The 21,264-nt window shown below is 50.5% G+C and overlaps 1 protein-coding gene across 2 annotated transcripts in view; it reads left to right on the plus strand.

The window, feature by feature from the left end:
• Positions 1-20,665, plus strand: part of LOC120041072 (transmembrane protein 64-like) — a 51,981-nt gene extending 31,316 nt beyond the window's left edge. The window contains exons 2-3 of one of the 2 annotated variants that reach the window (XM_038986029.1): positions 10,288-10,443; positions 19,504-19,679. In XM_038986029.1, coding sequence (XP_038841957.1) covers positions 10,288-10,443; positions 19,504-19,617 — 270 coding nt within the window. In that variant the 3' untranslated portion in view covers positions 19,618-19,679. The other variant, XM_038986028.1, reaches the window with a different exon arrangement.
• Positions 20,666-21,264: the final 599 nt, after the last annotated feature.

Genomic DNA, 21,264 nt, shown 5'->3' on the forward strand with positions numbered 1-21,264 from the left:
CGCGCTCTGCCCACAGCCTCTATACGCGCCCTGCCCACAGCCTCTATACACACCCTGCCCTATCCACAGCCTCTATACACACCCTATCCACAGCCTCTATACGCCCCCTACCCACAGCCTCTATACGCGCCCTACCCTGCCCACAGCCTCTATACACACCCTACCCTGCCCACAGCCTCTATACACACCCTACCCTGCCCACAGCCTCTATACGCGCCCTGCCCACAGCCTCTATACGCGCCCTACCCTGCCCACAGCCTCTATACACACCCTACCCTGCCCACAGCCTCTATACGCGCCCTGCCCACAGTCTCTATACGCGCCCTGGCCCACAGCCTCTATACACACCCTGCCCTACCCACAGCCTCTATACGCACCCTACCCACAGCCTCTATACGCACCCTACCCTGCCCACAGCCTCTACGTGCTCTGCCCACAGCCTCTATACGCGCCCTGCCCACAGCCTCTATACACACCCTGCCCTATCCACAGCCTCTATACACACCCTATCCACAGCCTCTATACACACCCTGCCCACAGCCTCTATACGCGCCCTGCCCACAGCCTCTATACGTGCCCTACCCACAGCCTCTATACGCGCCCTGCCCACAGCCTCTATACGCGCCCTGCCCACAGCCTCTATACGCGCCCTGCCCACAGCCTCTATACGCGCCCTGCCCACAGCCTCTATACGCGCCCTGCCCACAGCCTCTATACGCGCCCTGCCCACAGCCTCTATACGCGCCCTGCCCACAGCCTCTATACGCGCCCTGCCCACAGCCTCTATACGCGCCCTGCCCACAGCCCCTATACGCGCCCTGCCCACAGCCTCTATACGCACCCTGCCCACAGCCTCTATACGCGCCCTGCCCACAGCCTCTATACGCGCCCTGCCCACAGCCTCTATACGCGCCCTGCCCACAGCCTCTATACGCGCCCTGCCCACAGCCTCTATACGCGCCCTGCCCACAGCCTCTATACGCGCCCTGCCCACAGCCCCTATACGCGCCCTGCCCACAGCCCCTATACGCACCCTGCCCACAGCCTCTATACGCGCCCTGCCCACAGCCTCTATACGCGCCCTGCCCACAGCCTCTATACGCGCCCTGCCCACAGCCTCTATACGCGCCCTGCCCACAGCCTCTATACGCGCCCTGCCCACAGCCTCTATACGCGCCCTGCCCACAGCCTCTATACGCGCCCTGCCCACAGCCCCTATACGCGCCCTGCCCACAGCCTCTATACGCGCCCTGCCCACAGCCTCTTTACGCGCCCTACCCACAGCCTCTATACGCACCCTACCCACAGCCTCTATACGCACCCTACCCTGCCCACAGCCTCTACGCGCTCTGCCCACAGCCTCTATACGCGCCCTGCCCACAGCCTCTATACACACCCTGCCCTATCCACAGCCTCTATACACACCCTATCCACAGCCTCTATACGCCCCCTACCCACAGCCTCTATACGCGCCCTACCCTGCCCACAGCCTCTATACACACCCTACCCTGCCCACAGCCTCTATACACACCCTACCCTGCCCACAGCCTCTATACGCGCCCTGCCCACAGCCTCTATACGCGCCCTACCCTGCCCACAGCCTCTATACACACCCTACCCTGCCCACAGCCTCTATACGCGCCCTGCCCACAGTCTCTATACGCGCCCTGGCCCACAGCCTCTATACACACCCTGCCCTACCCACAGCCTCTATACGCACCCTACCCACAGCCTCTATACGCACCCTACCCTGCCCACAGCCTCTACGTGCTCTGCCCACAGCCTCTATACGCGCCCTGCCCACAGCCTCTATACACACCCTGCCCTATCCACAGCCTCTATACACACCCTATCCACAGCCTCTATACACACCCTGCCCACAGCCTCTATACGCGCCCTGCCCACAGCCTCTATACGTGCCCTACCCACAGCCTCTATACGCGCCCTGCCCACAGCCTCTATACGCGCCCTGCCCACAGCCTCTATACGCGCCCTGCCCACAGCCTCTATACGCGCCCTGCCCACAGCCTCTATACGCGCCCTGCCCACAGCCTCTATACGCGCCCTGCCCACAGCCTCTATACGCGCCCTGCCCACAGCCTCTATACGCGCCCTGCCCACAGCCTCTATACGCGCCCTGCCCACAGCCCCTATACGCGCCCTGCCCACAGCCTCTATACGCACCCTGCCCACAGCCTCTATACGCGCCCTGCCCACAGCCTCTATACGCGCCCTGCCCACAGCCTCTATACGCGCCCTGCCCACAGCCTCTATACGCGCCCTGCCCACAGCCTCTATACGCGCCCTGCCCACAGCCTCTATACGCGCCCTGCCCACAGCCCCTATACGCGCCCTGCCCACAGCCCCTATACGCACCCTGCCCACAGCCTCTATACGCGCCCTGCCCACAGCCTCTATACGCGCCCTGCCCACAGCCTCTATACGCGCCCTGCCCACAGCCTCTATACGCGCCCTGCCCACAGCCTCTATACGCGCCCTGCCCACAGCCTCTATACGCGCCCTGCCCACAGCCTCTATACGCGCCCTGCCCACAGCCCCTATACGCGCCCTGCCCACAGCCTCTATACGCGCCCTGCCCACAGCCTCTTTACGCGCCCTACCCACAGCCTCTATACGCGCCCTACCCACATTCTCTATACGCGCCCTACCCTGCCCACAGCCTCTATACGCGCCCTGCCCACAGCCTCTATACGCGCCCTGCCCACAGCCTCTTTACGCGCCCTACCCACAGCCTCTTTACGCGCCCTACCCTACCCACAGCCTCTATACGCGCCCTACCCACAGCCTCTTTACGCGCCCTACCCACAGCCTCTATACGCGCCCTACCCTGCCCACAGCCTCTATACGCGCCCTGCCCACAGCCTCTTTACGCGCCCTGCCCACAGCCTCTATACGCGCCCTGCCCACAGCCTCTTTACGCGCCCTGCCCACAGCCTCTATACGCGCCCTGCCCACAGCCTCTTTACGCGCCCTGCCCACAGCCTCTATACGCGCCCTGCCCACAGCCTCTATACGCGCCCTGCCCACAGCCTCTATACGCGCCCTGCCCACAGCCTCTATACGCGCCCTGCCCACAGCCTCTATACGCACCCTGCCCACAGCCTCTATACGCACCCTGCCCACAGCCTCTATACGCACCCTACCCACAGCCTCTATACGCACCCTACCCACAGCCTCTATACACACCCTACCCACAGCCTCTATACGCGCCCTACCCTGCCCACAGCCTCTATACGCACCCTACCCACAGCCTCTATACGCACCCTACCCACAGCCTCTATACGCACCCTACCCTGCCCACAGCCTTTATACGCGCCCTACCCTGCCCACAGCCTCTATACGCGCCCTATCCTGCCCACAGCCTCTATACGCACCCTACCCACAGCCTCTATACACACCCTACCCACAGCCTCTATACGCACCCTACCCACAGCCTCTATACGCACCCTGCCCACAGCCTCTATACACACCCTACCCTACCCACAGCCTCTATACGCACCCTGTCCTACCCACAGCCTCTATACACACCCTACCCACAGCCTCTATACGCACCCTACCCACAGCGTCTATACACACCCTACCCTACCCACAGCCTCTATACGCACCCTGCCCACAGCCTCTATACACGCCCTGCCCACAGCCTCTATACGCACCCTACCCTACCCACAGCCTCTATACGCGCCCTACCCACAGCCTCTATACGCGCCCTACCCACAGCCTCTATACGCGCCCTACCCTACCCACAGCCTCTATACGCACCATACCCTACCCACAGCCTCTATACGCGCCCTGCCCACAGCCTCTATACGCGCCCTACCCACAGCCTCTATACACGCCCTACCCACAGCCTCTATACGCACCCTACCCACAGCCTCTATACACGCCCTGCCCACAGCCTCTATACGCTCCCTACCCACAGCCTCTATACACGCCCTACCCTACCCACAGCCTCTATACACGCCCTGCCCACAGCCTCTATACGCGCCCTACCCACAGCCTCTATACACGCCCTACCCTGCCCACAGCCTCTATACGCGCCCTGCCCACAGCCTCTATACGCACCCTACCCTACCCACAGCCTCTATACGCGCCCTACCCACAGCCTCTATACGCGCCCTACCCACAGCCTCTATACGCGCCCTACCCTACCCACAGCCTCTATACGCACCATACCCTACCCACAGCCTCTATACGCGCCCTACCCACAGCCTCTATACACGCCCTAACCTACCCACAGCCTCTATACGCACCCTACCCTGCCCACAGCCTCTATACGCGCCCTGCCCACAGCCTCTATACGCGCCCTACCCACAGCCTCTATACACGCCCTACCCACAGCCTCTATACGCACCCTACCCACAGCCTCTATACACGCCCTGCCCACAGCCTCTATACGCGCCCTACCCACAGCCTCTATACACGCCCTACCCTACCCACAGCCTCTATACACGCCCTGCCCACAGCCTCTATACGCGCCCTACCCACAGCCTCTATACACGCCCTACCCTGCCCACAGCCTCTATACGCGCCCTACCCACAGCCTCTATACGCGCCCTACCCACAGCCTCTATACATGCCCTACCCTACCCACAGCCTCTATACACGCCCTACCCACAGCCTCTATACGCGCCCTACCCACAGCCTCTATACACGCCCTACCCTACCCACAGCCTCTATACACGCCCTACCCTACCCACAGCCTCTATACACGCCCTACCCTACCCACAGCCTCTATACACGCCCTACCCTACCCACAGCCTCTATACACGCCCTGCCCACAGGTTGCGTCCCAAATCGCAACCTTTTCCCTACATAGTGCGCAGCTTTCAGAGGGAATATTGTGCCATTGGGCCGCAGTAGGAACAGACAGATGCCTGGGTGGAAAGTCCACACAACGTAGATATCATAGCACAGTGCGTTTTGCTTAGCACAAGATGACTGCCTCGTGCTTCTACACCTGCATTGATTTGATTTGACTGGGGGATTTGATATCTGCTGCACAGTAACATTCAACGCAGCAGACGAACATGAAAGAGCCACTGTCTAAAGGATAGGCTCCAGACTCCATGCCCCTCCCTCAGGGCGCAGGTTCAACCCTTTCTAGGAGAAACAGGGAAGTCGGCCTATCCAGCATGAATGTATATAGCCTGTGGAAGAGCTTTGTTTCTGTGCATGGCAACAACAAGAGGTTTCTCTCTTTGTCTGTGTCTCTCTCTCTGCCTCTCTCTCTGCCTCTCTCTCTCTCTCTGCCTCTCTCTCTGCCTCTCTCTCTGCCTCTCTCTCTGCCTCTCTCTCTCTCTCTCTCTGCCTCTCTCTGCCTCTCTGCCTCTCTCTGCCTCTCTCTCTCTCTCTGCCTCTCTCTCTCTCTCTGCCTCTCTCTCTCTCTCTGCCTCTCTCTCTGCCTCGCTCTCTGCCTCTCTCTCTCTCTCTGCCTCTCTCTGCCTCTCTCTCTCTGCCTCTCTGCCTCTCTCTCTCTCTCTCTGCCTCTCTCTCTCTCTCTCTCTGCCTCTCTCTCTCTGCCTCTCTCTCTCTCTCTCTCTGCCTCTCTCTCTCTCTCTCTCTGCCTCTCTCTCTCTCTCTCTCTGCCTCTCTCTCTCTCTCTCTCTGCCTCTCTCTCTCTCTCTCTGCCTCTCTCTCTCTCTCTCTGCCTCTCTCTCTCTCTCTCTGCCTCTCTCTCCCTCTCTCTGCCTCTCTCTCTGTCTCTCTCTCTGCCTCTCTCTCTGTCTCTCTGCCTGCCTCTGCCTCTCTCTCTCTCTCTCTGCCTCTCTCTCTCTCTCTCTCTCTCTGCCTCTCTCTCTCTCTCTCTCTCTGCCCCTCTCTCTCTCTCTCTCTCTCTCTGCCTCTCTCTCTGCCTCTCTCTCTCTCTGCCTCTCTCTCTGCCTCTCTCTCTGCCTCTCTCTCTGCCTCTCTCTCTCTCTCTCTCTGCCTCTCTCTGCCTCTCTCTGCCTCTCTCTCTCTCTCTGCCTCTCTCTCTCTCTCTGCCTCTCTCTCTCTCTCTGCCTCGCTCTCTGCCTCTCTGCCTCGCTCTCTGCCTCTCTCTCTCTCTCTGCCTCTCTGCCTCTCTCTGCCTCTCTCTCTCTGCCTCTCTGCCTCTCTCTCTCTCTCTCTCTGCCTCTCTCTCTCTCTGCCTCTCTCTCTCTGCCTCTCTCTCTCTCTCTGCCTCTCTCTCTCTCTCTCTCTGCCTCTCTCTCTCTCTCTGCCTCTCTCTCTCTCTCTCTCTCTCTCTCTCTCTCTCTGTCTCTCTCTGTCTCTCTGTCTCTCTGTCTCTCTGTCTCTCTGTCTCTCTCTCTCTCTCTCTCTCTCTCTGCCTCTCTCTCTCTCTCTCTCTCTCTGCCTGCCTCCGCCTCTCTCTCTCTCTGCCTCTCTCTCTCTCTCTCTCTGCCTCTCTCTCTCTCTCTGCCTCTCTCTCTCTCTCTGCCTCTCTCTCTCTCTCAATTCAATTCAAGGGGCTTTATTGGCATGGGAAACATGTGTTAACATTGCCAAAGCAAGTGAGGTAGATATTATACAAAAGTGAAATAAACAATACAAATTAACAGTAAACATTACACATACAGAAGTTTCAAAACAATAAAGACATTACAAATGTTATATTATATATATACAGTGTTGTAACAATGTACAAATGGTTAAAGCACACAAGTTAAAATAAATAAGCATAAATATGGGTTGTATTTACAATGGTGTTTGTTCTTCACTGGTTGCCCTTTTCTTGTGGCAACAGGTCACAAATCTTGCTGCTGTGATGGAACACTGTGGAATTTCTCCCAGTAGATATGGGAGTTTATCAAAATTGGATTTGTTTTCAAATTCTTTGTGGATCTGTGTAATCTGAGGGAAATATGTGTCTCTAATATGGTCATACATTGGACAGGAGGTCAGGAAGTGCAGCTCAGTTTCCACCTCATTTTGTGGGCAGTGTGCACATAGCCTGTCTTCTCTTGAGAGCCATGTCTGCCTACGGCGGCCTTTCTCAATAGCAAGGCTATGCTCACTGAGTCTGTACATAGTCAAAGCTTTCCTTAAGTTTGGGTCAGTCACAGTGGTCAGGTATTCTGCCACTGTGTACTCTCTGTTTAGGGCCAAATAGCATTCTAGTTTGCTCTGTTTTTTTGTTAATTCTTTCCAATGTGTCAAGTAATTATCTTTTTGTTTTCTCATGATTTGGTTGGGTCTAATTGTGCTGTTGTCCTGGGGCTCTGTGGGGTGTGTTTGTGTTTGTGAACAGAGCCCTAAGACCAGCTTGCTTAGGGGACTCTTCTCCAGGTTCATCTCTCTGTAGGTGATGGCTTTTATGGAAGGTTTGGGAATCGCTTCCTTTTAGGTGGTTGTAGAATTTAACGGCTCTTTTCTGGATTTTGATAATTAGTGGGTATCGGCCTAATTCTGCTCTGCATGCATTATTTGGTGTTCTACGTTGTACACGGAGGATATTTTTGCAGAATTCTGCATGCAGAGTCTCAATTTGGTGTTTGTCCCATTTTGTGAAATCTTGGTTGGTGAGCGGACCCCAGACCTCACAACCATAAAGGGCAATGGGCTCTATGACTGATTCAAGTATTTTTAGCCAGATCCTAATTGGTATGTTGAAATTTATGTTCCTTTTGATGGCATAGAAGGCCCTTCTTGCCTTGTCTCTCAGATCGTTCACAGCTTTGTGGAAGTTACCTGTGGTGCTGATGTTTAGGCCGAGGTATGTATAGTTTTTTGTGTGCTCTAGGGCAACGGTGTCTAGATGGAATTTGTGGTCCTGGTGACTGGACCTTTTTTGGAACACCATTATTTTGGTCTTACTGAGATTTACTGTCAGGGCCCAGGTCTGACAGAATCTGTGCAGAAGATCTAGGTGCTGCTGTAGGCCCTCCTTGGTTGGTGACAGAAGCACCAGATCATCAGCAAACAGTAGACATTTGACTTCGGATTCTAGTAGGGTGAGACCGGGTGCTGCAGACTGTTCTAGTGCCCGCGCCAATTCGTTGATATATATGTTGAAGAGGGTGGGGCTTAAGCTGCATCCCTGTCTCACCCCACGACCCTGTGTGAAGAAATGTGTGTTTTTTGCCAATTTTAACCGCACACTTGTTGTTTGTGTACATGGATTTTATAATGTCGTTTGTTTTACCCCCAACACCACTTTCCATCAATTTGTATAGCAGACCCTCATGCCAAATTGAGTCGAAGGCTTTTTTGAAATCAACAAAGCATGAGAAGACTTTGCCTTTGTTTTGGTTTGTTTGGTTGTCAATTAGGGTGTGTAGGGTGAATACATGGTCTGTTGTACGGTAATTTGGTAAAAAGCCAATTTGACATTTGCTCAGTACATTGTTTTCATTCTCTCTCTCTTTGCCTGCCTCTCTCTCTCTGCCTCTCTCTCTCTCCCTCTCTCTCTCTCTGCCTCTCTCTCTCTCTCTCTCTCTCTGCCTCTCTCTCTCTTCCTTCCCCCCACCACCAGTATCTGCTAGGCTAGTTATAATATATGCATTCTGTCTTTACCAAGGTCATATCTGGAGGCTGATGTTATCATTCCTGGGACGTTCTAGGCCGAGGGGACTGAAACACATGTTTCTATTTAGGCAGTTGTTCTATTGAGTAATCTAGTGATAAGAGACTGAGCTAGCTGGGACTGTAAACTTCAGCCCGACGCTTTTTTTTGATTAGTTAAGAGACTTAACATAGAGGATACAGTGCTTCACTAGTCTGTAGGAGAAACAATCAACCTCTGTTATCTAAAGGTGAAAAATACAGCCAAAACACAGGCTAACTTTATGTTTTGGCTGTATTTTTCACCTTTAGATAAGAGGTTGATTGTTTCTCCTACAGACTAGCATCTTGTCCAGGGGGGTGATATTGTACATGAAGCTGCCTCATACTACAGAAACAGGAGACAGGGCTCCTTCCCTGGAGGCCGTTCTGGAGGGAGGGCTCCTTCCCTAGAGGCCGTTCTGGAGGGAGGGCTCCTTCCCTAGAGGCCGTTCTGGAGGGAGGGCTCCTTCCCTAGAGGCCGTTCTGGAGGGAGGGCTCCTTCCCTCGAGGCCGTTCTGGAGGGAGGGCTCCTTCCCTCGAGGCCGTTCTGGAGGGAGGGCTCCTTCCCTCGAGGCCGTTCTGGAGGGAGGGCTCCTTCCCTAGAGGCCGTTCTGGAGGGAGGGCTCCTTCCCTAGAGGCCGTTCTGGAGGGAGGGCTCCTTCCCTCGAGGCCGTTCTGGAGGGAGGGCTCCTTCCCTCGAGGCCGTTCTGGAGGGAGGGCTCCTTCCCTCGAGGCCGTTCTGGAGGGAGGGCTCCTTCCCTGGAGGCCGTTCTGGAGGTAGGGCTCCTTCCCTGGAGGCCGTTCTGGAGGGAGGGCTCCTTCCCTCGAGGCCGTTCTGGAGGGAGGGCTCCTTCCCTCGAGGCCGTTCTGGAGTAAGGGCTCCTTCCCTAGAGGCCGTTCTGGAGGGAGGGCTCCTTCCCTAGAGGCCGTTCTGGAGGTAGGGCTCCTTCCCTAGAGGCCGTTCTAGAGGGAGGGCTCCTTCCCTAGAGGCCGTTCTGGAGGTAGGGCTCCTTCCCTAGAGGCCGTTCTGGAGGTAGGGCTCCTTCCCTCGAGGCCGTTCTGGAGGTAGGGCTCCTTCCCTCGAGGCCGTTCTGGAGGTAGGGCTCCTTCCCTGGAGGCCGTTCTGGAGGGAGGGCTCCTTCCCTCGAGGCCGTTCTGGAGGTAGGGCTCCTTCCCTAGAGGCCGTTCTGGAGGGAGGGCTCCTTCCCTCGAGGCCGTTCTGGAGGGAGGGCTCCTTCCCTCGAGGCCGTTCTGGAGGTAGGGCTCCTTCCCTAGAGGCCGTTCTGGAGGTAGGGCTCCTTCCCTCGAGGCCGTTCTGGAGGGAGGGCTCCTTCCCTCGAGGCCGTTCTGGAGGGAGGGCTCCTTCCCTAGAGGCCGTTCTGGAGGGAGGGCTCCTTCCCTAGAGGCCGTTCTGGAGGTAGGGCTCCTTCCCTCGAGGCCGTTCTGGAGGTAGGGCTCCTTCCCTCGAGGCCGTTCTGGAGGTAGGGCTCCTTCCCTCGAGGCCGTTCTGGAGGTAGGGCTCCTTCCCTCGAGGCCGTTCTGGAGGTAGGGCTCCTTCCCTCGAGGCCGTTCTGGAGGTAGGGCTCCTTCCCTCGAGGCCGTTCTGGAGGGAGGGCTCCTTCCCTAGAGGCCGTTCTGGAGGGAGGGCTCCTTCCCTAGAGGCCGTTCTGGAGGGAGGGCTCCTTCCCTAGAGGCCGTTCTGGGACAAGACTAACTGTGACTTTCAATATCTCTTCCTTTCAGATCACAGACGTGTCGTTGCCAAACTACCTGGTGGCGTCGTCAGTAGGCCTGCTGCCCACACAGCTCCTAAACTCCTACCTGGGCACCACGCTGCGCACCATGGAGGACGTTATCGCAGAACAGAGCATCAGCGGATACCTTGTCTTCAGTCTACAGGTGAGTCAGAACAGAGAGTTAGATACCTTGTCTACAGGTGAGTCAGAACAGAGAGTTAGATACCTTGTCTTCAGTCTACAGGTGAGTCAGAACAGAGAGTTAGATACCTTGTCTACAGGTGAGTCAGAACAGAGAGTTAGATACCTTGTCTTCAGTCTACAGGTGAGTCAGAACAGAGAGTTAGATACCTTGTCTACAGGTGAGTCAGAACAGAGAGTTAGATACCTTGTCTACAGGTGAGTCAGAACAGAGAGTTAGATACCTTGTCTACAGGTGAGTCAGAACAGAGTTAGATACCTTGTCTTCAGTCTACAGGTGAGTCAGAACAGAGAGTTAGATACCTTGTCTTCAGTCTACAGGTGAGTCAGAACAGAGAGTTAGATACCTTGTCTTCAGTCTACAGGTGAGTCAGAACAGAGAGTTAGATACCTTGTCTACAGGTGAGTCAGAACAGAGAGTTAGATACCTTGTCTACAGGTGAGTCAGAACAGAGAGTTAGATACCTTGTCTTCAGTCTACAGGTGAGTCAGAACAGAGAGTTAGATACCTTGTCTACAGGTGAGTCGGAACAGAGAGTTAGATACCTTGTCTACAGGTGAGTCGGAACAGAGAGTTAGATACCTTGTCTTCAGTCTACAGGTGAGTCAGAACAGAGAGTTAGATACCTTGTCTTCAGTCTACAGGTGAGTCAGAACAGAGAGTTAGATACCTTGTCTTCAGTCTACAGGTGAGTCAGAACAGAGAGTTAGATACCTTGTCTTCAGTCTACAGGTGAGTCAGAACAGAGAGTTAGATACCTTGTCTACAGGTGAGTCAGAACAGAGAGTTAGATACCTTGTCTACAGGTGAGTCAGAACAGAGAGTTAGATACCTTGTCTACAGGTGAGTCAGAACAGAGAGTTAGATACCTTGTCTACAGGTGAGTCAGAACAGAGAGTTAGATACCTTGTCTACAGGTGAGTCAGAACAGAGAGTTAGATACCTTGTCTACAGGTGAGTCGGAACAGAGAGTTAGATACCTTGTCTTCAGTCTACAGGTGAGTCGGAACAGAGAGTTAGATACCTTGTCTTCAGTCTACAGGTGAGTCGGAACAGAGAGTTAGATACCTTGTCTACAGTCTACAGTTGAGTCAGAACAGAGAGTTAGATACCTTGTCTACAGTCTACAGGTGAGTCAGAACAGAGAGTTAGATACCTTGTCTACAGGTGAGTCAGAACAGAGAGTTAGATACCTTGTCTTCAGTCTACAGGTGAGTCAGAACAGAGTTAGATACCTTGTCTTCAGTCTACAGGTGAGTCAGAACAGAGAGTTAGATACCTTGTCTTCAGTCTACAGGTGAGTCAGAACAGAGAGTTAGATACCTTGTCTACAGGTGAGTCAGAACAGAGAGTTAGATACCTTGTCTACAGGTGAGTCAGAACAGAGAGTTAGATACCTTGTCTTCAGTCTACAGGTGAGTCAGAACAGAGAGTTAGATACCTTGTCTACAGGTGAGTCAGAACAGAGAGTTAGATACCTTGTCTACAGGTGAGTCAGAACAGAGAGTTAGATACCTTGTCTTCAGTCTACAGGTGAGTCAGAACAGAGAGTTAGATACCTTGTCTTCAGTCTACAGGTGAGTCAGAACAGAGAGTTAGATACCTTGTCTTCAGTCTACAGGTGAGTCAGAACAGAGTGTTAGATACCTTGTCTACAGGTGAGTCAGAACAGAGAGTTAGATACCTTGTCTTCAGTCTACAGGTGAGTCAGAACAGAGAGTTAGATACCTTGTCTACAGGTGAGTCAGAACAGAGAGTTAGATACCTTGTCTACAGGTGAGTCAGAACAGAGAGTTAGATACCTTGTCTACAGGTGAGTCAGAACAGAGAGTTAGATACCTTGTCTACAGGTGAGTCAGAACAGAGAGTTAGATACCTTGTCTACAGGTGAGTCAGAACAGAGTTAGATACCTTGTCTACAGGTGAGTCAGAACAGAGTTAGATACCTTGTCTACAGGTGAGTCAGAACAGAGAGTTAGATACCTTGTCTACAGGTGAGTCAGAACAGAGAGTTAGATACCTTGTCTACAGGTGAGTCAGAACAGAGAGTTAGATACCTTGTCTACAGGTGAGTCAGAACAGAGAGTTAGATACCTTGTCTACAGGTGAGTCGGAACAGAGAGTTAGATACCTTGTCTACAGGTGAGTCGGAACAGAGAGTTAGATACCTTGTCTTCAGTCTACAGGTGAGTCGGAACAGAGAGTTAGATACCTTGTCTACAGTCTACAGTTGAGTCGGAACAGAGAGTTAGATACCTTGTCTACAGTCTACAGGTGAGTCGGAACAGAGAGTTAGATACCTTGTCTACAGTCTACAGGTGAGTCGGAACAGAGAGTTAGATACCTTGTCTACAGTCTACAGGTGAGTCAGAACAGAGAGTTAGATACCTTGTCTTCAGTCTACAGGTGAGTCAGAACAGAGTTAGATACCTTGTCTTCAGTCTACAGGTGAGTCAGAACAGAGAGTTAGATACCTTGTCTTCAGTCTACAGGTGAGTCAGAACAGAGAGTTAGATACCTTGTCTACAGGTGAGTCAGAACAGAGAGTTAGATACCTTGTCTACAGGTGAGTCAGAACAGAGAGTTAGATACCTTGTCTACAGTCTACAGGTGAGTCAGAACAGAGAGTTAGATACCTTGTCTACAGTCTACAGGTGAGTCAGAACAGAGAGTTAGATACCTTGTCTACAGTCTACAGGTGAGTCAGAACAGAGAGTTAGATACCTTGTCTTCAGTCTACAGGTGAGTTAGATACCTTGTCTTCAGTCTACAGGTGAGTTAGATACCTTGTCTTCAGTCTACAGGTGAGTCAGAACAGAGAGTTAGATACCTTGTCTTCAGTCTACAGGTGAGTCAGAACAGAGAGTTAGATACCTTGTCTTCAGTCTACAGGTGAGTCAGAACAGAGAGTTAGATACCTTGTCTTCAGTCTACAGGTGAGTCAGAACAGAGAGTTAGATACCTTGTCTTCAGTCTACAGGTGAGTCAGAACAGAGAGTTAGATACCTTGTCTTCAGTCTACAGGTGAGTCAGAACAGAGAGTTAGATACCTTGTCTACAGGTGAGTCAGAACAGAGAGTTAGATACCTTGTCTACAGGTGAGTCAGAACAGAGAGTTAGATACCTTGTCTACAGGTGAGTCAGAACAGAGAGTTAGATACCTTGTCTACAGGTGAGTCAGAACAGAGAGTTAGATACCTTGTCTACAGGTGAGTCAGAACAGAGAGTTAGATACCTTGTCTACAGGTGAGTCAGAACAGAGAGTTAGATACCTTGTCTACAGGTGAGTCAGAACAGAGAGTTAGATACCTTGTCTACAGGTGAGTCAGAACAGAGAGTTAGATACCTTGTCTACAGGTGAGTCAGAACAGAGAGTTAGATACCTTGTCTACAGGTGAGTCAGAACAGAGAGTTAGATACCTTGTCTACAGGTGAGTCAGAACAGAGAGTTAGATACCTTGTCTTCAGTCTACAGGTGAGTCAGAACAGAGAGTTAGATACCTTGTCTACAGGTGAGTCAGAACAGAGAGTTAAATACCTTGTCTACAGGTGAGTCAGAACAGAGAGTTAGATACCTTGTCTACAGGTGAGTCAGAACAGAGAGTTAGATACCTTGTCTTCAGTCTACAGGTGAGTCAGAACAGAGAGTTAGATACCTTGTCTTCAGTCTACAGGTGAGTCAGAACAGAGAGTTAGATACCTTGTCTTCAGTCTACAGGTGAGTCAGAACAGAGAGTTAGATACCTTGTCTACAGGTGAGTCAGAACAGAGAGTTAGATACCTTGTCTTCAGTCTACAGGTGAGTCAGAACAGAGAGTTAGATACCTTGTCTTCAGTCTACAGGTGAGTCAGAACAGAGAGTTAGATACCTTGTCTACAGGTGAGTCAGAACAGAGAGTTAGATACCTTGTCTACAGGTGAGTCAGAACAGAGAGTTAGATACCTTGTCTACAGGTGAGTCAGAACAGAGAGTTAGATACCTTGTCTACAGGTGAGTCAGAACAGAGAGTTAGATACCTTGTCTACAGGTGAGTCAGAACAGAGAGTTAGATACCTTGTCTACAGGTGAGTCAGAACAGAGAGTTAGATACCTTGTCTACAGGTGAGTCAGAACAGAGAGTTAGATACCTTGTCTACAGGTGAGTCGGAACAGAGAGTTAGATACCTTGTCTACAGGTGAGTCGGAACAGAGAGTTAGATACCTTGTCTACAGGTGAGTCAGAACAGAGAGTTAGATACCTTGTCTACAGGTGAGTCGGAACAGAGAGTTAGATACCTTGTCTACAGGTGAGTCAGAACAGAGAGTTAGATACCTTGTCTACAGGTGAGTCAGAACAGAGAGTTAGATACCTTGTCTTCAGTCTACAGGTGAGTCAGAACAGAGAGTTAGATACCTTGTCTTCAGTCTACAGGTGAGTCAGAACAGAGAGTTAGATACCTTGTCTACAGTCTACAGGTGAGTCAGAACAGAGAGTTAGATACCTTGTCTTCAGTCTACAGGTGAGTCAGAACAGAGAGTTAGATACCTTGTCTTCAGTCTACAGGTGAGTCAGAACAGAGAGTTAGATACCTTGTCTACAGGTGAGTCAGAACAGAGAGTTAGATACCTTGTCTTCAGTCTACAGGTGAGTCAGAACAGAGAGTTAGATACCTTGTCTTCAGTCTACAGGTGAGTCAGAACAGAGAGTTAGATACCTTGTCTTCAGTCTACAGGTGAGTCAGAACAGAGAGTTAGATACCTTGTCTACAGGTGAGTCAGAACAGAGAGTTAGATACCTTGTCTACAGGTGAGTCAGAACAGAGAGTTAGATACCTTGTCTTCAGTCTACAGGTGAGTCAGAACAGAGAGTTAGATACCTTGTCTACAGGTGAGTCAGAACAGAGAGTTAGATACCTTGTCTACAGGTGAGTCAGAACAGAGAGTTAGATACCTTGTCTTCAGTCTACAGGTGAGTCAGAACAGAGAGTTAGATACCTTGTCTTCAGTCTACAGGTGAGTCAGAACAGAGAGTTAGATACCTTGTCTTCAGTCTACAGGTGAGTCAGAACAGAGAGTTAGATACCTTGTCTACAGGTGAGTCAGAACAGAGAGTTAGATACCTTGTCTACAGGTGAGTCAGAACAGAGAGTTAGATACCTTGTCTTCAGTCTACAGGTGAGTCGGAACATATCGTTCGTAGATACTTTGTCTACAGGTGAAAAATAATGATCACTAATAATACGTTGGATTTCTACTTAGTGCTTTTCAAATCCCCCAGAGGCGTCAGGTGAGTTAGCGGCAGGCCGTCAGACTAAAACACACAGCGCCTTCTGAACGTGTAACAGCCTGAAAATGGATTCCATTCAGACTTTGACACCACCATGTCAAAAGTGGAATTATGTTTTTTGAAATTTTTACAAAATTAATAAAAAATGTTAAGCTGAAATGGGTTGAAGACTTATTGACTCAATAAATGTTTTTATGTATGGCAAGTCTAAATCATTTCAGGAGTAAAAATGTGCTTTAAAAAATGGCATAAGTTGCATGGACTCTGTGTGTAATAATAGTGTTTTTAATGTCGTTACTTTGCTCCTTTTCCTCCCTAATTGGTAGTTACAGTCTTGTCCCATCGCTGCAACACCCGTACGGACTCGGGAGAGGCGAAGGTCGAGAGCCGTGCGTCCTCCCGAAACACGACCCTGCCAAGCCGCACTGCTTCTTGACACACTGCTCTCTTAACCCGGAAGTTAGCCGCACCAATGTGTCGGAGGAAACACCATAAAAATGGCATCTGTGTCACTGTGCATGCTCCCGGCCCCCCATGGGAGTCGCTAGAGCGAGAAGGGACAAGGACATCCCTGCCGGCCAAACCCTACCCTAACCCGGACGATGCTGATCTAATTGTGCGTCGCCTCATGGGTCTCCCGGTCGCGGCCAGCTGCGAACCCGGATCTGTAGTGACGCCTCAAGCGCTGCAGTGCCTTAGACCGCTACGCCACTCGGAAGGCCACAATAATAGTGTTTAACATGATTTTTTAATGACTACCTCATCTCTGTACCCCACACATACAGTTATCTGTAAGGTCTCTCAGTCGAGCAGTGAATTTCAAACACAAAGACCAGGGAGGTTTTCCAATGTCTCTCAAAGGGCACCTATTGGTAGATGGGTACAAATTAAAAAGCAGACATTGAATATCCCTTTGAGCATGGTGAAGTTACTAATTACACTTTGCATGGTGTATCAATACACCCAGTCACTACAAAGATTACAGACATCCTTCCTAACTCGGATGCCTGAGGGGAAGGAAACTGCTCAGGGATTTCACCATAAGGCCGATGGTGACTTTAAAACAGTTAGAGAGTTTAATGGCTGTGATAGGAGAAAACTGAGGATGGATCAACAACATTACCACAATACTAACATAAGTGGCCGGAAAGAAAGGAAGCCTGTACAGAATATTCCAACACATGCATCCTGTTATGTTTGGGGCAAATCCAATACAACACATTTCTGAGTAACACTCTCCATATTTTCAAGCATAGTGGTGGCTGCATCATGTTATGGGTATGCTTCTAAGCATTAAGGAGTTGGCGAGATTTTCAGGATAAGAAAAGAAAGAAAAGAAAAAAGTGGAGCTAAGCACAGACAAAATCCTAGAAAACCTTGTTCAGTCTGCTTTCCACCAAACAGATGAATCAACCTTTCAGCAGGACAATAACCTAAAACACAAGACCAAATCTGCACTGGAGTTGCTTACCAAGAAGACAGTGAATGAGTGGCCGAGTTAGTTTTTGTCTTAAATCTGCTTGAAAAATCTACGGTAAGACCTGAAAATGGTTGTCTAGTGATGATCAGTAAACCAATTTGATTGAGCTTGAAGATTTAAAAGAAAAAATAATAATGGGCAAATGTTGCACATTCCAGGTGTGGAAAGCTTGTAGAGACTTACCCAGATTGACTCACAGCTATAATCACTGCCAAAAGTGCTTCTACCAAGTATTGACTCAGGGGTGTGAATACTTATGTAAATGAGATATTTCTATATTTCATTTTCTATACATTTTGTAAAAATTTCAAACTTTTTCATTATGGGGTATTGTGTGTAGATGGATGAGGGGGGGGACTGTTTAATCCATTTTGAATTCGGGCTGTAACAAAATGTGGAATAAGTCAAGGAGGATGAATAGTTTCTGACGACAGATAATAATAATAATAATGTAGCTAATTTATCTTTAGTCTGCAGCTGAGCCAGCAGCAGGGGTCTGTCCCTGGGGGCCAGTTTCCTTGGCGCAGATTAAACCCCAGACGCAGATTAAGCCCCAGATGCGGATTAAGCCCCAGACGCGGATTAAACCCCAGACGCGGATTAAGCCCCAGACGCGGATTAAACCCCAGACGCGGATTAAGCCCCAGACGCGGATTAAACCTAGTCCTGGACACTCACTAGATATTCTCAATTGAAAGTGCCCCTTAGTCCAGGACCAGGCTTTATCTTTGTCCTGAAAACCATCAACACTGCACCCAAATACCTTTTTGTGTTTAGAATGCCAGTTCTTGGTTCTTCAGGTCAGACACCTTTTTGTGTTTAGAATGCCGGTTCTTGGTTCTTCAGGTCAGACACCTTTTTGTGTTTAGAATGCCGGTTCTTGGTTCTTCAGGTCAGACACCTTTTTGTACCTTTGTTTTCAAGAGAACGTTCGATGAAGAACAACGTGTTCATCAGCAACTAGACCCAGAGGCAGCTACTGTAGCAGAAACGGTACATGTTGGATGGATGGATGAAGAAAATTAAACCTTTCATTGATTCTCATCAGTATAGATCTTCTGACAGTTAGCTTGCCTCGTCCTCAGATCCTCATCAGTATGGGATCTTTTGACAGTTAGCTTGCCTCATCCTCTCTCAGATCCTCATCAGTATAGATCTTCTGACAGTTAGCTTGCCTCGTCCTCTCTCAGATCCTCATCAGTATAGATCTTCTGACAGTTAGCTTGCCTCGTACTCTCTCAGATCCTCATCAGTATAGATCTTCTGACAGTTAGCTTGCCTCGTCCTCAGATCCTCATCAGTATGGGATCTTTTGACAGTTAGCTTGCCTCATCCTCTCTCAGATCCTCATCAGTATAGATCTTCTGACAGTTAGCTTGCCTCGTCCTCTCTCAGATCCTCATCAGTATAGATCTTCTGACAGTTAGCTTGCCTCGTACTCTCTCAGATCCTCATCAGTATAGATCTTCTGACAGTTAGCTTGCCTCGTACTCTCTCAGATCCTCATCGGTATGGGATCTTCTGACAGTTAGCTTGCCTCGTCCTCTCTCAGATCCTCATCGGTATGGGATCTTCTGACAGTTAGCTTGCCTCGTCCTCAGATCCTCATCGATATAGATCTTCTGACAGTTAGCTTGCCTCGTCCTCTCTCAGATCCTCATCGGTATGGGATCTTCTGACAGTTAGCTTGCCTCGTCCTCTCTCAGATCCTCATCGGTATGGGATCTTCTGACAGTTAGCGTGCCTTGTCCTCTCTCAGATCCTCATCGGTATGGGATCTTCTGACAGTTAGCTTGCCTCATCCTCTCTCAGATCCTCATCAGTATAGATCTTCTGACAGTTAGCTTGCCTCGTCCTCTCTCAGATCCTCATCGGTATGGGATCTTCTGACAGTTAGCTTGCCTCGTCCTCTCTCAGATCCTCATCGGTATGGGATCTTCTGACAGTTAGCTTGCCTCGTCCTCTCTCAGATCCTCATCGGTATGGGATCTTCTGACAGTTAGCGTGCCTTGTCCTCTCTCAGATCCTCATCGGTATGGGATCTTCTGACAGTTAGCTTGCCTCATCCTCTCTCAGATCCTCATCAGTATAGATCTTCTGACAGTTAGCTTGCCTCGTCCTCTCTCAGATCCTCATCAGTATGGGATCTTCTGACAGTTAGCTTCCCTCGTCCTCTCTCAGATCATCATTAGTATAGGCCTCATGTTCCATGTGGTCTATACTAGTTATACTAGTTATTCTGTGGTTCTAAACCACAGTTCTCTTCTCTCTCAGATCATCATCAGTATAGGCCTGATGTTCTACAGTAATTACATGGTTCTACACAGAATGGTTCTAAATAGTTTTGTCCTTGATGGTTCTCTCTCCCTCCTCTCATCGTCAGTTTAGGCCTGATGTTCAATGTGGTATTAATTCCGTGGTTCTAAATCACGGTTCTGTTTCCCTCTCTCTCTCAGATCATCATCAGTATAGGCCTGATGTTCTACGTGGTCCATCGGGCCCAGGTGGAGCTGAATGCGGCCATCGCTGCCTGTCAGATGGAGCTGAAGACATCACGCATGAACGGCACTTCCACCAATCACAGCGGCTTCACCTACTGCAGCAAGAGGGCGTCGGCCGGGGGTGGGATCATCAACGTGGTCTGATAAATGTCTCAAAAACCTGATTGGAGACGAGCGACTGGGATCGAACTGAACACTGATTGGCCAGTGTAGCAGTTGTGATATCTGATAGGAGTGCCTTCCACGGTGAGGAGTACCTGCCAAATAGGGATGCTGATTGTGTGGATCTATAGGGCTTGTAGGTGCAGCTGAGGGGTGCCAGGTGTTTAGTAGTCAGGTACGGTGGTGTTGTCGTCATGGACTTCGAACACACCGACAGCTTCATTGCATTTTGGTACACCGGAATTACATTAATTTCCAATGAAACGCTGCGTTTGCTTTTCTGCATTGTTGCAGAGGCAGTTGCAGTTCGTTCTGTGTGGTGTGTATGTTGGATTTATCGAAGGTACGAGTCAAACTGTATGAGTAGACGGCTTGACAGAAATGGTAGCAGAAGGTGAATGTTGAACTGTTGTTACATGCATATCCAGATGAGGCTGTCGGTGTGTTGGAGGAGTTAACCTGAGCTCTCTATACAACACAGCTCACCATTCAGATCTCCAAGACCATTGGCTTCTCTTCTACAGTGTTGGACCAGGGGCCAATGGCTTCTCTTCTAAAGTGTGGGACCAGGGGCCAATGGCTTCTCTTCTACAGTGTGGGACCAGGGGCCAATGGCTTCTCTTCTAAAGTGTGGGACCAGGGGCCAATGGCTTCTCTTCTACAGTGTGGGACCAGGGGCCAATGGCTTCTCTTCTAAAGTGTGGGACCAGGGGCTATGCTATATGTTGAACTCATTTATAATGATGAAATAAATAAATGGTACAGCACACTGAGTTATTTTTTCCTTGTTCTTCACTTTCCCTTTAGGCCAGCGTTTCCCATACTCAGTCCTGGGCCCCCAGGGTCCACCTCCTTGGTTTTTGCCGTAACACTACACACAGCTGACTCAAATAATCTAAGCATGAAGATTTATTTATTGTAAAAATAAAAAAAATGACGAGGCGAGTCAGCCTACCCCGGGCCAATTGTGCGCCGCCCTTTGGGACTCCCAATCACGGCCGCTTGTGATACAGCCTGGAATCGAACCAGGGTGTCTGGAGTGACGCCACTTGGGAGCCCATTGGTCGGTTGATTATTTGAATCAGCTGTGTAGCGGTAGGGCAAAACGTGCACCTGGGGGGGGCGGGCGGGCAAGGCAGGACAGAGTATGATAAACCCTGCTATAACCTGTCTAGTATTATAAACCCTGCTATAACCTACCTAGTATTATAAACCCTGCTATAACCTGCCTTAGTCCATAGAGACATGCTATATTGACAAAAACTAACACTACTTATTTTTACTGTCAGGTTCACTACAACTGGTTTAATGACGACGTAGGGTTTAGTGACGACGTAGGGTTTAGTGACGACGTATGGTTTAGTGACGACGT

The sequence above is a fragment of the Salvelinus namaycush genome, unplaced genomic scaffold, assembly GCF_016432855.1.
Source record: "Salvelinus namaycush isolate Seneca unplaced genomic scaffold, SaNama_1.0 Scaffold402, whole genome shotgun sequence".
In the NCBI taxonomy this organism is placed as follows: domain Eukaryota; kingdom Metazoa; phylum Chordata; class Actinopteri; order Salmoniformes; family Salmonidae; genus Salvelinus; species Salvelinus namaycush.